This window comes from Mesocricetus auratus, unplaced genomic scaffold (assembly GCF_017639785.1).
Source record: "Mesocricetus auratus isolate SY011 unplaced genomic scaffold, BCM_Maur_2.0 Super-Scaffold_100015, whole genome shotgun sequence".
NCBI classification, from domain to species: domain Eukaryota; kingdom Metazoa; phylum Chordata; class Mammalia; order Rodentia; family Cricetidae; genus Mesocricetus; species Mesocricetus auratus.
The window spans coordinates 14,049,653-14,068,677 of NW_024429198.1; the positions used below are offsets into that span (position 1 = coordinate 14,049,653).

Below are 19,025 nucleotides of genomic sequence, written 5' to 3' on the forward strand. Positions count from 1 at the left end.
AGGATTGCCATTTTCACTGTCATTGTCAGGGAAGAACGAATAAACAAAGGTAGCATTCAATGTCAGGTGTGCAATTTGACTTGACTGGACCCTAGGGTTCATTGCAACTGCAGTTGTGTCTGAAGGGAGGAGGGAAGTGAGATCACAGAGTCTCTAAGTGTGTGATTCACAGGAGTGAATAACCAGGTCAGGAAATGATTTGTAGGATAAAAGGCAAAGGTACCAATAAAAAAGTGCTTTGAAGCCTCTGAAGCTTTCTACTGAAAAGCTTGTTTGGGGAGAGAGGAGAAAAGGAGGGAGAGAGCCAGGCATGGCAAGGTGGAGGGACACACAGAGAAGGATTTCAAGTCAAATTTTTATGTTGCAGAAATTGTGGATTGTAAACACACACTAGCTCGAGAAATATATGAGTTTGAGATGTGTCGTTTAAATAAATGGCCATGTAAAATGTCAGTGAAATTGCATGCTTAGGATGACACAACTTGGGGAATTGTCCCATATTTCACGTGTGATGAAATAATATAATTCTTTAAGAGGAATCATATGGAAAGCTGTGTCTCTGGGCTACCCTAGTTATTCCTGTGGAAATCTCTGAGTAACCTATTTAGCATTTATCATATGCCATGATGGGAAGAGGAGTCCCTGTTTTGTGCTATCTTACATAAAACTTTGACCATACTCCCAGTACTAGAATATAGATAAGTATTCGCTATAGAGATATGTTTAGGGCGTTCTTAAGACTTTTTTATACAGTTAAATTTCAGGTGAGGTGTAAAGGGACTGCATAGTAATTACAAGGCAATCCTCCTTTTATAGCTAACTAACTTAGGGTCTATCCTACCACCCCTCCAATCTTATGAGCTTTTGTGTTTCCATGTGCTGCAGTTCTGTGTATTGATGCAATATACTGGCAGACAATTTCAAAGAAATGTCAAGATAGATTCTATAGACTCAGGAGATCAATGGTTGCTTTGTTGTGATGCCTTCCCCAAGGTCATAGGGGAAAAAACTAAAATATCCACCATGGCTTTTTGTTCTAATTTAACTTAAATGCCCCAGACTAAGCTGGTGATCCTGTCTCTGGTGCTCACAGATATAGTTATCTGTCTCCTCTGGTGAAAGTCTTCAATTCGGAAGCCTTAGCAGTTTGTCAGTCTCCAGTGTGACTTTCAAGTCTCCTCTGCTTTCTCCTAAACGCCCATTTAGCACTGCATAATTTCCTTAACTACTCTGCATTGCCTCCAAGGAGCTTTATCTTGTTTTTAATTTCTTCCTGTTAAGCTCATTAAAAAACATCTTTTGAGCATTATACAATGGAATGCTTTATAAACGTGCATAATTGTGTCGTTTTTCTTAAAGCAAGTATTGTTTGAGATTATTATACAGCATCGAGATGTTGCAATAAGATTACACACAAAGCAAATAAAAAATTAAACTAATGTTAAATTATTTCGTTGATTCGTATATGTGGAGCATTTTGAAAAATCTCCACCTTGGAAAAGTAGGAAGTTCTTATGTAAATGTGATAGCAACAAGGACAGAGAACAAAGGGTAGAGAAAAATTTTCTTTTTCAACCCCATTTTTTTGTTGTTGTTAGCAACAAAACAAAATAGCATCCGTTTGTCGCTAAGCTCACAACCTGGAGAAAGGCAATTTGCCCTTGTTTCTCTCCAGGCTGATTTCTGGCATTTCTTTTGTTGTTCTAAAGGACGTTACCTGTCACATCTTTTAGTTTGACTATGCTTCCCCCTAAGTCCCTTAACTTAAAGTGAACTGCCAATTATTTCTAATTTTACTACAAAAATCTGCAAAATTTTCAGTGCTGTCATATAGAAACACTGTTACTTGAGGACATGGTGGAGCACATGACCTGGGCTATCATTCCCAAAGACAGAAAACCTAGGAATGCATCAAAGCTCTCTGAAATCTTTGATCATGACAATTTGTCTGTCATGTGAGGTTTTCAGCTCGGAAGGGCTTTTATTGAATTAACCACATGGGTTGCTCCATTTTTTGGAAGGTCTCTTTGCATCATCACCTCTAGATTTTCATGTGCACAATGCACATCTTCTCACGTCCAGGCCCAGGTGTTTATGCAGACAAGCAAGGGAGGAGCATATTTACCAGGAAGAAATATTTATGTGCTCTAATCATTAAAAGAGAAGCAGATGATTCAATCTGACACCTGGGAAAGAATTTCAAACAACTATAAATTGGAATTGATAGGAAAGCTCGCCGCATAATTAAAGCTCCATCAACTGTAAGATAAAAAAATAAGTAGCACGTAAATAGATGTCTTTAAAAAGAAATGAAAAGAGATGGGTGCCAGGGCTGTGTTCCTTTGCCTTTGTCAGTGTGTGCATAAGAATCTTCACTTCTCTTCAGTTCGCTGCCTCTTGACTCACACGGAAATTACCACAGGAAGGAGAACAGACTGGCTCTCAATTAAAGCAGTGTCAGTTTGCAGGACAAACTGAGGTATTTGGATTCAGCAAAAGCAACTAGGAAATAAATAGCAGAGTATTAATGAATCGCCATTTCGTATATTTAAACATAAAAATGAACTTTCAAAATTTGAAAGAAACCTAATAATGTTTGACCTAAAATTGGGTTTGAGCAAAATGTAATTCCAAGAAAGTGTTCTAAAATTTTGTCCAGGGATCATTGAATAAAAATGCTTCCAATGAGCAAACAGCTAATGTCATATAGAAAGTTAGTTATAAAGAGTGTTTGACAACACTTGCATGCTCTTAATGAAGCTCTTTGCTTTATTTGTCAGAACGTAATCTATACTATTTTGACGAATGAACTCAGTTATGGTTTTTCAATAAACTCTAGAACACTTTGAAGACAATTGCATTTAAGTGCTGGAGGGAAATTATGTATCTGCATAGTCGTTTACATAAATATTTTCTAAGTAGTCACTAAAGACAATTGATAATCAATGATAATCAATACAATTACCAATAAATTTAGAACTGTCAGACTCATTGTAAACCAATAAAAACACATTCCCTTTCCATCTCATGTTGTTGAAGCTATTAAAAATTGCATGAAAACACTACACTAACCCAACAATATCAAACCTTGTAATGGATATTGTCTCTATACTAGCTATGAAACTAAATGAACTGATAAATTTCAATAGCTGAACAGACATATAACAGCAAGTTAAAAGTGAACAGATTTTTAGATCTAAGCATATGCCGTTAAGCAATCAAAGAAATCCAAGCTGAAAATAAAAATGTAGGACAAAGTCCCAGAAACATACCCCCAGTGAAATCCATATGAAATTAAAATTAGTCAAACAAAGAACACACACCCTCATTTTTACCTCCCTACATTTTCTTTCTCTTGCCTTCTTCCCTCATCCCCTTTGGGTTCTGACAACCTAATATCATAAGAAGAGGGTGTGTGTGTGTGTGTGTGTGTGTGTGTGAATATACATGTATGTGCTAAGGATGCATGCACATTTCTGTGTATAGGTGCACTCTGCTAGCAAGGGGGTCAGTGTAGGAGCTGGGGTGCCCTGTTCTTTTTATTTATTCTATGACATGGATTATCTCTTAGCGTGTAGCCAGAATGGTAGCAAAATTGTCCCAGTGAGCTTCATGCCTCCACCTGTCATATCCAAGTCCTCAGGCTTGCTCATTTAATGCTCCTTACCTTTAGAGCCGTCTTTCCAAATCCCTTGAGGCAAAAAATAAAACTAAAATTCATCATAGTAAAATGCATCTGTGCCCTCTCCATGTTTCTTCTTTCATAGTTTGAATTGTCACAGACAAGATTTTTAAACCTATCCTCATGTAAGGACATGTAGGCAACTCCAGGTCTTTAAAGCATGTATTCTTGTTATTTTGTGGTGTTTTACTGTCGTGCATATCTCTGCTCAAACTGGGTTTGTGAGTACTGCAGTTTCATTTTCTCCACTTAGCAGGTCAGGTCCACAAGCAGCAGTCCTAAAACCTTGCTCTGACTTTTCTAACTTTGGTGGGATAATTTTCGTAAATTTCTATAGTCCAGAACCCCTCCTCCCACATCTTAGGCAGTCCTCCTCCTTCTTTGTAGACATAATGCTTATGTGTTCCTTGTATCCATGGATCTTGATTTTAACCTTTGTTTTCATGGGATACGTTCTTCACCAGGTTACATAAAAAGAACCAAAAGGAATTGACTGAATATGAAACTGTCTTTCTTGGAGAATCATATTTAATTAATAAGTTTGTCAGAGTAAACATTCAAGGGCTAAAATAATTTTATCATCAAATTTTTACGATATTGCTAATTTTCTAACTTGCTTTTAAAAAAATTCCACTGACAGATGAGCCCATTCCCTTTTGTGAACCTCTAAACTATATATTAATTGTATTTATCCCCTAGCTCATTTACTCTCTCATTGACTGCTATTAATATTGTGTTGATCCATCTACTATTTACCACTTCAGTGAAATTTTTGTGAGATTATAATTTAATTACATTTCTCTCTCCCCTTTCCTCTCTCCAAAATTGTCCCAGATGCCCCTCCTGCCTCTCCTCCAACTTTAGGGCTTTTTTCTTTTCAATAAGTGTTTTTACACCCATATATGAATTGGTAGAGATATATTGCTCCTTAATATGACCACTTTGGCCCGTATGATTCTATCTGTATGTGTGTATTCAGAACTGACTGCTTCGCATAGCACAACAATGGTGTACTTTGCTCAGGAATGGCCACATCTCTTCCATGCCCACATACAGTTGCTGACAGTTGTTTGTGTAGAGCTGTATTTGGCCACAGTCAAATATAGATAAAATAAAGTACCAAACCACAAAACAAAGTATTACGTACTCAGCTTTTTATGGCAAGTTTCTCTTATTGATGAAAGTTCAGAAAATAGTTTCACAATGTATAAAATACATAATTTTGTAAATATCACAAACCTGACTTTTCAATTTATTATTATGTACTTACTAGTCATTTACTTTGGTTGCACATAAAGATAGCTAAAAGTATTTCCTTCCAGATAGGAATAGGTTATGAGTTCATGTACTGGTACATTCACTCACTTGATTTTGATTTTCTGTTTAATTATTGTTATTATTTATAAAATAACAATTCTTTGCTTCATTTCTACATTTGAGTCTGTTTACTAATTATAAATTATTAATTTTCAAAATACGTATTCCCATCTCTTCCCTTTTGTGAGTTGAATTCAACCCTTTTAGTACCCAGAACATCAAACTGTGACCTTCTTTGAAGTAGGAGATCTTAATCAGATATTCATTACATGGGATCATTATAGTTATGACCCCCATTTACAGTATCCTTGCAATAAATAGCACCTATAGTAGTCGGGTAATATGCACGCAGGGAGCTGGCACAGCTGGCAGAGCTGGCACAGCTGGCCTGGTTTTACTAAAGCCTCAGGAAGACCGTTCACCCCAAATGACTGCCTAAGTTACTTTCTGTCAGACCACACATGAGTTTCTGTTGTACAAATGCTTTTCACATTGGCTTTGTTAGACTTGACTTTTATAAGTTCAGTAGATATAAAAAGATGTCACATCATGGCTTTAATTTCCATTTTCCTGGTTCTGGTTTGGCATATTTGTTTCTATTTTTCTGATACATGCTTCTCTAAATGGTTTTCCACATTCAACCTAATGTTTGCACTTAGCTGCCTGGGTTTTGTTCTTCTTTGGGCCTTTAGACATATGTTCATTAATATAGGCATAGGCACTAAACTATAATCTTGTCATGGGCAACGTGTTTTGTTTTCTTTGCATTGTCTCTTGTTTATAGAAATTTTTGAGTGAAGGGTGACTTATTCACATTAGCTTTCATTTTTTACCTGACTTTACTTAACTGTTGGTCTTATTTCAGAAATCTTTCACAATGAAAATCAGTAACACATTACTTATTATTAATTTACAAATTTTGGAGGCATTGTATAGATTTGTATGTATGTATCTGTTAAATTGTTGCAGACCAAATTATTGCAGGAAAAAGTCAGAATCAGTGTTTAACTAAAATTTTGCATGCATTTAAGTGACGATGCATCTACACAAATATTTATTTGTGTGTATTGTATATGCTTGTATTTAAATATATATGGAAATATATTTTAGGTTTGTGCACATATATCTGTGTCCAAAAGGCATTTGACCTGTTTTTCTATCTTTTAAAATTCTTTGGGGTTTTTTGTTTTGTTTTGTTTTTCTTTGGTGGGAGGAAAAGGTTTATTTTAACCTTACAACTCTGAGGCCACGTTCTATCACTGAGGGAATTCATGGCAGGAATTCAGAGAAGAAACCTGGAGGCAGGAACTGAAGCAGAGGCTATGGAGGATGCTACTGTCTGGATTGTTCCTCACTACTTGCTCAGTCTACTTTCATTTTTTAAAGTTTTTTCTCAATATATGTTTTTATTTAAATTAGAAACGTGAATGTTTCACATGTCAGTCCCAGCTCCCACCAAATTATTATAGGCAAAACTCAGACTCAGTATTTAACTAAAATTTTGCATGCATCTAAGTGACTATGCATCTACACAAATATTTGTGTGTATTGTATAGGCTTGTATTTAAATATATATGGAAATACATTTTAAGTGTGTGTGTGCATGTATCTGTGTCCAAAAGACATTTGACCTGTTTTTCTATATTTTAAAATTCTTTGTATTTTTAAAATTTATTTCTCACTGTTTGATGCTTTCATTTTGTTAAAGTATAGTTATAACATATTCTCCTTTCTCATCTCCCTTCAGTCCCTCCAATCTTAACCAATCCCTTGTTGTCTCAGATCATGGCCTCTCTTCTCAATTCATTGTAGTTATTATTATTCAGGCATCTACAGGAGCCTGTCCTTGGGGGCTCTGACAGGATACTCCCTCAGCTGCAGCCACGAAGAGCATGACCTGTGCACATTCACTACTTTCTCTTTTAAAAGGGCCTTCCCTGCCTACCTCCCATTCTCCCCCCCCTCTCTCTCTCTGTCTCTGTCGCTCTGTCTCTGTCTCTTTCTCTCTTTGTCTCTGTCTCTCTGTCTCTGTCTCTCTGTCTCTGTCTCTGTGTCTGTCTGTCTGTCTCTCTCTCTCTCTCTCTCCGTGTGTGTGTGTGTGTGTGTGTGTGTGTGTGTAAAAATACTTTACTTCCATGGTATTCTTAACAGTGAAGCATTTCAAACTAAAATTTTAGAGAGCTCTACTACACTTCTCCAAACTTATAAATGCCCTTTATTGTAAGTAAAAAGTTCTTGAAGAGACAGGTGTAAGAAACCACTAAGAAGGAACCTCCAGGTATCATCAGCACCTCTCTTTTCTTTTAGTGCACAGATACTGTCTAGAGTAATTTTAGACAGCTTTTAAACCTCTCACCAACCTACTATGAATGTACCCAGTCATTCTTATGGTTAAAACCACTTACGTCTGTAAAAATCTTGGGAACCTGGTTATCTGACACAATGCTGTGAATTTGAAATACATCCCTTAGGAGCAGCTTGCAATGGACTTCTCTTTACATTATATTTGAAGCTTTTTGTTTGTTTTAATTTTGCTTTCTGGTAGTTTCATGCCATATACACTAAATTGGCCATGAACTTATCAGCAGTCCCCTGACTTCAGCCTCTCAAGTGCTGCATTTCTCGGTGTGAACAAAGACACACAGTTAGTTCTAGTTTGTTTTGAAATCTATCTGCTGGCTGAGTAACTGTCTTGTAGCTTTCATGGAATTGGGCAGCATCTTTCTAGTTTCATGAATCTACCCAAGTGAAGATAACTATGTTAATATAAGTAATATCCACATGCAAAAGTAATGCAATTGTCCACTTCTTGCAATCCTCATTTCTCTGCATTTTGATGACTGTATTATTTTACTGCCTTCATATATACATGTGTGTGTGAGTGTATACATATATGTCTATATACATACAGATATATTTATCTGCATACATGTCTTAGTGAATATATACCTTTGTAAATGTATATATACCTTTCTATAATGTAAAGACATTAATTACATTTCCAGCTAAAAGATCAGAGTAAATTATCAAGTTAATGTTGCAAGAAACCAACCCTGATTTAATAAACTTTCCTGAATAAAACTTTTTATTTTCTTGACTTTTATCTAATTCTGTAGCGTCTAGCAAGAAATTGGATAGTTTATTGTTGTTGATTTTTCTTCCCTAATCTAATTACTCACTGATATATCACTTAATTGTTCTATGAAGGAAACCTTGCCTTATTTTTCTTTCAATTCCTTAGATTTAATAACTTTAAAACTCCCTGAAGTCTATGTTCATAGTATGGGTGGAGAGAGACCAACATTAGTGGATATTACTTAGGAACTAAAATCAAGTTGAATGTTAATGTCATGGAATTAAATCTTACACTGATATTTTCAGCAATGATATTCAGAAACACTGTGCACCTGTTGCTAATGCAGGAACCTAGAAGTCAAGGCCGGTCATCAGTGTTAGTGTAGCAAAGTACTTGTAGTCTGTAATTGTTTGGTATGATCTTTTAAATTTATATTCTTAAATATTACAATACTAACCTTATCACTGAAAATCATCTATCAAATATATATATGTATATATATATATACACTGCTTTTTAGGATACCAGATGGTGTACTGAAAGATATTAATTTTTTCTATTGAAATTATCCTGATCAAGATGTATTGGATTCTTATTTAGATGTAATAGATTCTTATATGAAGTATAAATAGTTATTTTCCTTTGTCTTTAACATATTGACACATTATGGCTCAAGGATTTAATATTCTGTGATTCTGGAACACCATATATCATCAAAATTTTCAGAAGTATATTTTGATAACTAAAAGTATATGAATATCTGGTTGATTTTACGTCTTGGGCTGGAAACTTATAAGAAGGATCTAGAACAACTTGTTTCTAAGATTTAAGTAATTATGGGGAAAATGTGAGTAAGAAAAATTCATAGACACTGGCGTCAAGTGGCCAGTTTACCAAAGTTAAATCCAGAAGAATTAATGGGGAAATCAAATTATTCTATCTGGATGAATAAAACAGATTTAAAAAAGAAAACTTTTTTTGATTTATTTTTATTTATTTTGTTATTTTGTGGCTGCACTGGTCACAAATCATTTCTATAATTTTAAAATGAACAAAAATGAATGGAATAAAAGAAAACTTTCCCTTACAGAATTCTAAATAATAATTATAACACTATAGAAAATCAAGATCAACATCATTGATTCCCAGCACACATTCTGCTGGCTATATTACTGATTGATGCAATATTTAGAGTGAAGTCTTCTGATGAGACATAAGATATTTGTACAAACTCAAGGCATTTTGTTTGTAAGAGAGCCATCAATTACATCAATTATACATAAATGCATACTAAGTTAGCATTATTGAAAAATGGCAGGGACATGGTAACCAAGTAATCAGCATTACTTTCCTTCACAAGACATCCGTATATCATGCAATGCAGCTAAACACTGTGTAGAGGGAAAGCATTGAAACTATAATAAGTATGCTTCCATCAAGAGAGAATGGCATAAGATGCTATTTTGAAAGTAAGAGGAAAGGAAAAGGCCAAGGCAGGTCAGACCCCAGTTGCTAAATATCTGTTTATTTGGGATTGAAAGGCTTTAAAAATGAGTTTGATATTTTTATGGATTTTCTTGTGTATTTGCTTAAAACTTCATTATTCTTTTTTTTCATTGTAACTCATTTCTTTGGGTATTTGGGTTATTTTATTAGAGCATCATTTTACATTTAATACTCAAGTCACTCATTTCATCCTTTCCCTGCTCATAATTGTGTAAAGTAATACATTTCTCTCCTCTGTAGTACTATTTTCTCTCTACACAGTGTGTTTAGCTTCCTTTAGTACATCCTTTATAAGCCTTTTGGAACTTTTGCTGATTGTTGTTTTGGTTCTTTGCTTTGGGTTTTTGGTCCTCGAATTTGTTGTCTTATTTCAGCCATAAAGAACTTAATTGTCTTTTGTTATAAACTTTCAGGAATGTGTTAGTTGCTGTCTTTTTTCTCATATATGTGTGTAATGTGCATGTGTGTGTTACTTACAATGAGATACAAGCATATGAGAGCATGTCCTTAATATAAAGATCATGTCTCTTCCTAATTGATCGGTATGCTGTACAGTTTGTGCTTTAACCCATGAGCCATCTCAAAATCATCATCAAGTTGGGCAATGTGGATTGCATTGTGGATGGAGATTTTTAACTGATTGATTGGGTTTAGGAAGGCAAAGGACTAGTTAAACTAATTATGAAGTTCCTATCTATTAAGCAACTACTCTACCCTACTACAAAGAAATGTATGCACTTGACAACAGTAGAAGAAAAGAAACTAATGAGAATACAATATTGAAAAGAATACCACAAACCTATTTCATTTTATACTTTCATGCCTCACACACCGACTAAAAATTTAGAAATAGAATGGGATTAGGAAGAGTGCCAGTAGCTTCTGTTTTTGCTCATGTTATTTCCATCTAGTTTACAGTGACATTCGAGCAGGCACCTGAAATGATAGCGAGCACCTGAGTCATTGGGCTGCTCAGGATTCAGGGATTCCAGGGAAAAGAAAGACAGGTAGCAAAGAGTCTTGCTGTCAACTGTGATACCTCATGTACAGATAAGGAAATGTAGAAAATCATAGCATGAAACCATGCTGAGCTTGCAGGTCATGTTGTAAGAAAGACACTTGTACTGAGAGTCCCTCTTTATGCCGTTACATGGCCCCAGAAAAAGCACATATAGAGGACTTCTTGTATTTGGAGAACTCTATTATAATATATGGGGAATAATAAGGAAGAATTTGTAAGAGTTGATGGGGCAAAAGTATAGAGAATGACAGAAAATTCTTTAGGCAGGAAAATAATGAAGGTCTAGTTTAATGCAAATATATCATGGAAATGACTAGAGGTAAAAGATATTAAGAAAGAGATTTGAATGTAATACCAGGACAACTTAACAGGTTAGGATCTTATGATGTGTACTAAAGAGACCTAAGCTTTATAGACACATGACTGCTATAATCAGAAGTGTGCACACAGTCCATTACCCCATCAGATATTGTAGTTTATGACCAAGTGTTAAACTGTAAATCTTGTTAGTGATAGGGGAGGTTCATGTTGGAATAACATGCAGGTACACCATGAGCTTAGATAAATTCATGTTTTGCTCCAGAATGAAAGAGGCTTTGTCAGAATTTAGTACTCATACTCTGACACTGTGAAGGACATCTTTTTATTTCTAACACAGGCTGCTTTGTTTTTGTTGTCACAAACATAAATGAGATTCTTATACAATATGATGGATTCTGTGATTTTTCTGGGCTGTTTTGATCTGCTACTAAAGTAAGAGATGTAAATAACTTCACATATCATTGAAAATATTGAGTACAAGCTTTCACTGCATATCAGGTGATTTGTTGCGATTATGTAAACACATTCAGGTGCCTTTCTGCACTCAGAAACTATCTATTCAAATAAAATAAGCTAATTTTCAAAATAAGGTAGCAGTTGACACTATTCAGACTGCAATACCCAGGACAAGACCCTTGAAGTCCCATATTTTTCCTCTAGTTTTTAATTAATAGACTCAAAATATTAATTCATTAACATCTAACAGAGTGTAAATTGTACAATAATCTTTTGCAGACACATTACTTTTTGAATATTCTCTGGAGAAATCTCCTTAATCATTTCTTTCTCATATATGTATGTGCATGTGTTTGTATGTACATATATATATATGAGAAAGAAATGATGTATATATTTATATGCATATTAACATTTGAATATTTTCTTTGTTCTGTACAGACACCATCCATCTTCGAGTTCTTGAATCCTCTCCAGTTGGCACAGCTGTTGGAAGTGTAAAAGCAACCGATGCTGACATGGGGAAAAACGCTGAAGTAGATTACCGCATTATTGATGGAGATGGGACAGATATGTTTGACATTATAACTGAGAAGGACACACAGGAAGGCATCATTACTGTGAAAAAGGTGTTTAGCTTCAGCATGAACAAGCATCTCTATGTCTAGAGAGTAGATATTTCATTGTGTACTGTTTGTTCTTGCATTAGCTACCATAAGAAACAGCACTGCTGGGTTCAGTTGAGTTTTGTATTACATGTAAATAAGAAGGCTCTGATTCTAAATAGACTTTAGACATTCTGAGGATATACTCTTCTTATTTGTAATATGAAACCTGAGACTTGATAAAAAAATTTGAACAGCCAAGTTAATATATGTGTAATTATATTTCTTAGCCGTGTTATTAAAAACCCACTGTAAAAACAATGTTTTCTTAAAGAGCAGTTAATACCTAATAATGGCAATATATCATCACAGTTGGAGGCATAAAAATAGCATGCTATCCAGATGTATGAGCCAATAATTAGAGTTGCTAATAAAAAGAGACAGAATGGATTGGAACATAATTTAATTGTTCACATTTTCCCTTCTGCTATACAAATTAATTTTTTCTGCTAACATATGCTCAGTGATAGAATTTAAAGGTAACCAGGTTTTATTGTAGTTGGCTCCATCATTATAAGAAAACTAAGGCACATTTGTATTTAGGTCAAATGAAATTCTGCAAAAAGAGTAACCATTGAGGTACCGGTAGCTAATACAATTTTCCTGAGATGCTGCTGAACTCATAGGACACATAACCATTACCTCCAGTGACTAGAAATGCTAAAAAGCCATGTTTCAAAATCAGCAAGTACAAATTGCTACCTAGAAAGTAGAGGAAATGCAAACAGAACTGCTAGGTTTTCCAAACAAAAAAGATTAATAAAACATGAGGAAGCAATTTTTTATTAAATACTTTTGGGTCAAGGAATTATATTTCAAATATGTGATATCTCTATTGTAATCAACAGCAAAGTCCCCTCTTTATTTGTTAATAAGTCCTACTCATGAAATTGCAATTTTTTCTTTTATCATTACATAATCTATTGCTTATCTTGAATATTTCTTGTAAGTGCTGATGTTTGACATTCTATAAATATTTTACAGGTTTGTGACCCCATTATATTGATGAAAATACTTTGACATAGGTTTGTAAATTCCCCAAATGTTTAAAATGATAGATTTTTTGCCTTAAAATGTTGAGTCATAACCTGTATGTCATCAAGTACATGTACACACAGAAGTGCACAGTGTTATCAATCCACGTTTTGTATGCAATTACTACCCTTATAGCATAAGAATAAATATTCCTCCAAATTTATACAATAATAAAAATATTTTCCTATGTTGAAAAACACTACATATTGGACACCTATATGTACTAGTGTAAAAATATAAAAAATAGAAAATAGTGTCTAATCTTTATTACGTTTTGCTATGAACAACTTGCAGTATTTCAAAGTCCTGGTTTAACTTAGAAAGAGCAGACATCCATTACCCAGAGTCTCACTTGATAATTTTTGTCTTTATACAGCCACTTGACTATGAGAGTCGAAGGCTTTACACTCTGAAGGTCGAGGCAGAAAATACCCATGTGGATCCACGTTTTTATTACCTCGGGCCATTCAAAGATACTACAATTGTGAAAATTTCCATAGAAGATGTGGATGAACCTCCTGTTTTCAGTAGATCCTCCTATCTGTTTGAGGTTCATGAGGATATTGAAGTGGGCACAATCATTGGCACTGTGATGGCAAGAGACCCGGATTCTTCTTCGAGCCCCATCAGGTATTCATGTCAGTGTTATAGATTAAAAGAAACAGAGTAGAAAGGCATATCGGGACCATGAAATTCTGCTTGATTACAAGAGTTTCTCTGTAAATGCTACATAAATTTGGTGTGCACAGAGTTTAAGGGATGATTTGACTGAATGTCATGGGCAAAGCATACATCAGCTTTATGGTTCTAGTCCTTGATTTTCCATTATGTTAATGGCCTATGCTATGAATTTGACTCATTAAAATGTTAACTGTTCTGAACACTGAGACAGATCAAAAACACATAGTTGGATATAAACTATGGTCAGGCGTTTTAACTGATTTTGTGTTAAAGATGTATAAATATCTTTGTTCTTTGTTCAGCATCAAAATGAACATTTCCTTTTGTCTATTTGTCCTTTGTGGGTTTGGGATTTTATCCCTTGACCAATAGTCAGGAAGCTGAATTTGCATCGTCAAGAAAGAGTTCAATGTTTGTTTTGCAGTTTCTGAGTGAGCTCCTGTGAATTTTTCAGCTTTAAAATGTGTACAAACTTCAATTTCATGTACATGGGACTCTGAATGGACTCACATGAAGAATTCTTCTTACTCTGCCATTCTTAAACATTTTGTACTAGTCAAAAATTAATATCTCTGTTTATATTATTTGCTCATGTATTTACATTGCCTTATATTCAGGCATTCTACATGGTAATGGCAGAGTGCATTCACATACCAGATGAACTTTGCCATAAGTGTCTATTTTCTAGGTGCTTTATCAAAACTGCTGCATTTTATGAATTTTCTCAAATACTTAGCATTTTCTTGACAGAGAACCAACTGAAGTAGGCTATGTTCTTTATTCCTATCATCAAAACAGATTTTAAAATACGATGTGTTGGTTTTGTTTGTTTTAAAACAAGCTCATGTAACTAATATTATCACAACTGTACAATGTAGCCAAAGATGACCTTGAAGTTCTTATCTTCCTACCTTTACCTCCCAAGTTCTTGGATTTCAGGTCTATGCCACTCTGCCAGGCTATGCAGTTCTGGGGTCAATCCCAGAACTTCGCTTATGCTATTCAAACCTTGACCCAGTATGCTACATGCCCAAAGCCTATATACTGTTTATGAGGGATACATTTCTGTCAGATGTTATTGTTATAGTAACAAAATATTTCTCAAAAATGTAAAGTTGAATTGTGTCTTCATATAGACTGGTCATTATTATATCAACTGTATCTCTGGGCATTTTCAAATAAAGTAAAATGTTTAATGATGATGCTTGTTTAAACAGAGAGAAATTACATTTAAATAAGCCAGCTAGCATGGTTAGCATTTCTATTGCTGTGATGAGACACCAAGATCACAACAACTATTAAAAAGGAAAACATTTAATTGTGGTGTCACTTTACAGTTCAGAGTTTTAGTCCATCATTATCGTGTCGGGGCATTGCATGTAAGAGGAAGACATGGTGCTGGAGAGGAAGCCGAGAGTTCTACATCTTGAAATGCAGGCAACAGAAAATGAACAGTCTTATTGGGCTTCACTTGAGATCTCAAAGCCCACTTCCACAATTACACACTTTCTTCAACACAGTTGTGTTGGTAAAACTTCAAACTCTGCATCTCAATGTTTACTGTCAATATGCTCTTTAGATCTCCAACTCTTCACAAATTTGTGGACTGCAGTATACTTCTTTCTCTCTGGCTAGTTCCATTCTTTCTCCTTGGCAGGTGTTCCACAACTCTATCACCTCCAACATCTTGGAATCTCCAAAGCAATCCAGGCTTCAACTTCACAGCTTCACACAATAACATCTCTAAGCTTCCATTCAAGGACACCCCTGATACTTCTATGTCATCAGTGGCTTTCCTTAGTTGGGGAAGCAATTTCCATAGTTGCTTTCTTCTATCCTTAACTCCAGAACCAAGTGACCTAAGATTTGCTGCTTACTGGACCTAGAGCATGCCCCTCCCCCTCATTCAATTAAATTTTCCTAACTTTCACATTTCAATGGTTTCCTTCACTGCCTAAGCATGGGTGTTCTGGACTTGCTAGATCAGGCTTGCCTCAAACTCAGAGATCTGCTAGCCTCTCCCTTCTGAGTGCTGTGATAAAAGAAATGGACCACTATACCCAGTTCTAAACTTTTCATTAATTCATTTCACAAGTTAGAGATTTAGCTGACTGTGATCTTTCCTGAGGTCATTACTTGTTTTATTCCATTTCTTAATCTATTTATCTCCTTGAACACAGGATTTAGATGTGTTCCACTTCCTGGGGCCCCCTTTTTCAATCTGTACATTTTCTATTTTTATTTGTTCAGCTTGCTACTTTTCATTATAAATCTTCATCAGATTTAACACTAATAATCACACAATAGAATCTATACAAGAATTGTAAAGAGAAGCTTTCCTTGAGAGGGGCCATTCCGCCAGCCTGGTTCCAGAGCCGCTTTCCCGCCAGCCTGGTTCTAGAGCCGTATCAGTCCCAAATAAACACACAGGAGGCTATATTAATTATGAAGCTGTTGGCCTTGCTTGTCTCTTACTGGCTAGCTCTGACTTAAGTAATTACCCCATAATTGTTAATCTAAGTATGTTTCTTACCAGAGAATAGTTCCAGGCTTCCTACCCCCATGGCGTTACATGTTGACTCTCTGTGTTTCTCCTTCCCAGAATCCTCCTGGACTCTTAGCCCCACCTATCTAGATTTCTATTGGCCAGCAGTAATTTATTAACTTATACACAGGACTTCCCCAATAAGAATGTTTTGAGATTTTTTCTCTACCAAGGAAATTAATATAAAGCTCTTCATTTTAGCCTTAGGCAGACTCTTCAGAAAGGGCAGAAAGCAACCACATTGTTCACCAAATATCACCAGACTTGCTCTAGGCCACATACTAACATTCCTCTTCTTTTAAGTCTCTTTATCCAGGCACACACATTTCAAATCACACTCATTACCATTGTCTTCCATGTTCCTACTAGGATAGCCCATTAAGCAGTACTTAAAGTGTTCAACTAGTTTTCCAATCACAGTCCCTAGGCTCATGTTCTTTCTAACAAAGGCATAGTCAGGCCTATGACAGCAATACCCCACTCCTTGTACCAACTTGTCTTAGTTAGGTGTTCTCTTTCTGTGAAGGGAAAGCTTAAGCACTACAACTCTTATAAGGGAAGACATTTAATTGTGGTGGCTCATTTACACTTCAGAGGCTTAGTCCATTATCATCATGGTGGCACATGGCAGTAGGCATGCAGACAGGGTGCTTGAAAGGTATCTGAAAATTCTACTTCTTGATATGCAAACAATAGGAAGTGAACTGCCTCACTGGGGATGACTTGAGGATATATGAGACCTCAAAGCCCATCTCCACAGTGACACACTTTCTCCAACAAGGCTGCACCTACTCCATTTAGTCCACACCTCCTAATAGTTCCACTTGCTTTGGGAGCCATTTTATTTCAAACCACCATACCAGCTATAATGGTGTATGTGGTGAGTTTATTTATGCTGATTATTGTATATTTTGACTTTATTCTGCCTTAGATATAGAAAATGCAGATAATTTTATTGAACTTATATATATACATATGTGTGTACATGTGTACTTACACACATATGTATATATCAAACAAATAGAAATATATTTGTGTAAACACATACTTAAATACTATAGGTTATGCTTTTATTTATTTTTTAATTTTTAATTTTAATTTTAAATAACTTGTTTTACATGTCAATCCCAGTTCCCTCTCCCTCCCCTCCTCCCGCACTCCCCATCCCCCCCAGCCTCCCACCCTATTGCCAATTATCGGTTATGCTTTCTATATCCATGGGTTCATCATCCTCTTGGAAGAAATAGAAAATATTCAGAAAAAAATAATCTTCTTTTACTGAATAGGCACAGGCTTTTTATGTGTATCACCATATATTTACATTATCTAGGAATTGTAAGACATCCCAGTGGTGATATAATGGTAAAAATTGACAGTAGTTGGAAAAAGATAGTATGCTTATAATGAGCAAATAAATATTTGTCTTTATATATCACCATGACTTTAGATTGTATTGGGAGTTTTAAGATATCTAGATGTAATATAAAGCTTACCATATATTTGTATAGTTGTTTGAATATTATGCCATCTTTATTAAGGACCTCAGTTTATGAGAAATTGGGCATCAACAGAATCAATATCCAGCTACACCAAGGGAATATATTAGATATCCAAAGACAATGTAGCTGGCAGTTTAATACTTTTTTAGAAGCACACATGGTATAAATGTCACTTATTGTGAGTTTTTGTGCACAAATACAAATTGTTTAAGCATATTCTGGAAATAGTTTTAAGAAAGAATATGAAAGTTACCCCATAATTTGCCAATAAACATGTAGAAATACAGTTATTCCATAAATCATGTTTGAGAATGAAGGTCTTGGATGACAAGATGACTCAGTGAATGACAGCTCTTCCTGCCAGACTGATGACTAGAGTTGAAGTCTAAAGAGTCCTGTGCTGGGTCCAAAGAGATTCAACTTCTGTGGGTTAACCTGTGAACACCACATATGAACTGTGCCACAGGAACACATGCAAATACATTAATATAAAAACTAATTTTAATGCAGATGTCTTATCTCTGCCTTCAAGATACTGCAAAATAATCGTCCACATTCTTCTATTACTTTTCAAATTAAGTACAATACACAAGAAAGGAAACACGTAAAATGGATTGATATTAAGTCAGTGATGCACTATCCTTAGTGTATTTTATGGAGTAATTAACACCTTGCCACTTCATGTCTACTTTTTTTTTCACAAGTAAAGGACTTCCAAATTTTCTAACCTGCCAAGTAATTTAGTTTTTTTTTTATTCTTTTGCTTTGGTAACTGTTTGCAGATTGTTCTCATGTTTGGACATATTTTCTACTCACAGGAGCTTGCACAGGAGAGTCAGTAATATCCAGTGAGTGTACCCTGGTGCTCACTAGAGAAGCACTAGCAGTAGGGTTGATAATTTCATATCTTATTTCTTCTTTTAAATTTGTGATGAAACATCTTAAAATACAGTGTCATAAATGGAGAGAATTAGAACAGGAAATTTACATTAGAAGGTTGCAAACAGCTTCAACCATTGATAATAATGGAAGGGCTGTTAGAATGAATTAAAATTTACCTTATTTTTCTGTTTGTTTTTAGAAGTGAGGTCTCTGTGTGTGTGTGTGTGTGTGTGTGTGTGTGTGTGTGTGTGTGTGTGTGTTTTGTTTGTTTTGTTTTGGGTTTTTATGTTTTGAGACAAGGCTTTTTGTGTAACCTTGGTTATACTAGCAATAGCTCTG

The 19,025-nt window shown here is 35.2% G+C and overlaps 1 protein-coding gene across 1 annotated transcript in view; it reads left to right on the plus strand.

Moving 5' to 3' along the window:
- LOC101833887 (cadherin-10) overlaps positions 1-19,025 on the plus strand; it is a 187,432-nt gene that overhangs the window by 144,195 nt on the left and 24,212 nt on the right. Inside the window, exons 6-7 of the mRNA XM_040757652.1 lie at positions 11,821-12,008; positions 13,456-13,709. Coding sequence (XP_040613586.1) covers positions 11,821-12,008; positions 13,456-13,709 — 442 coding nt within the window. The remainder of the gene's footprint in view (positions 1-11,820; positions 12,009-13,455; positions 13,710-19,025) is intronic.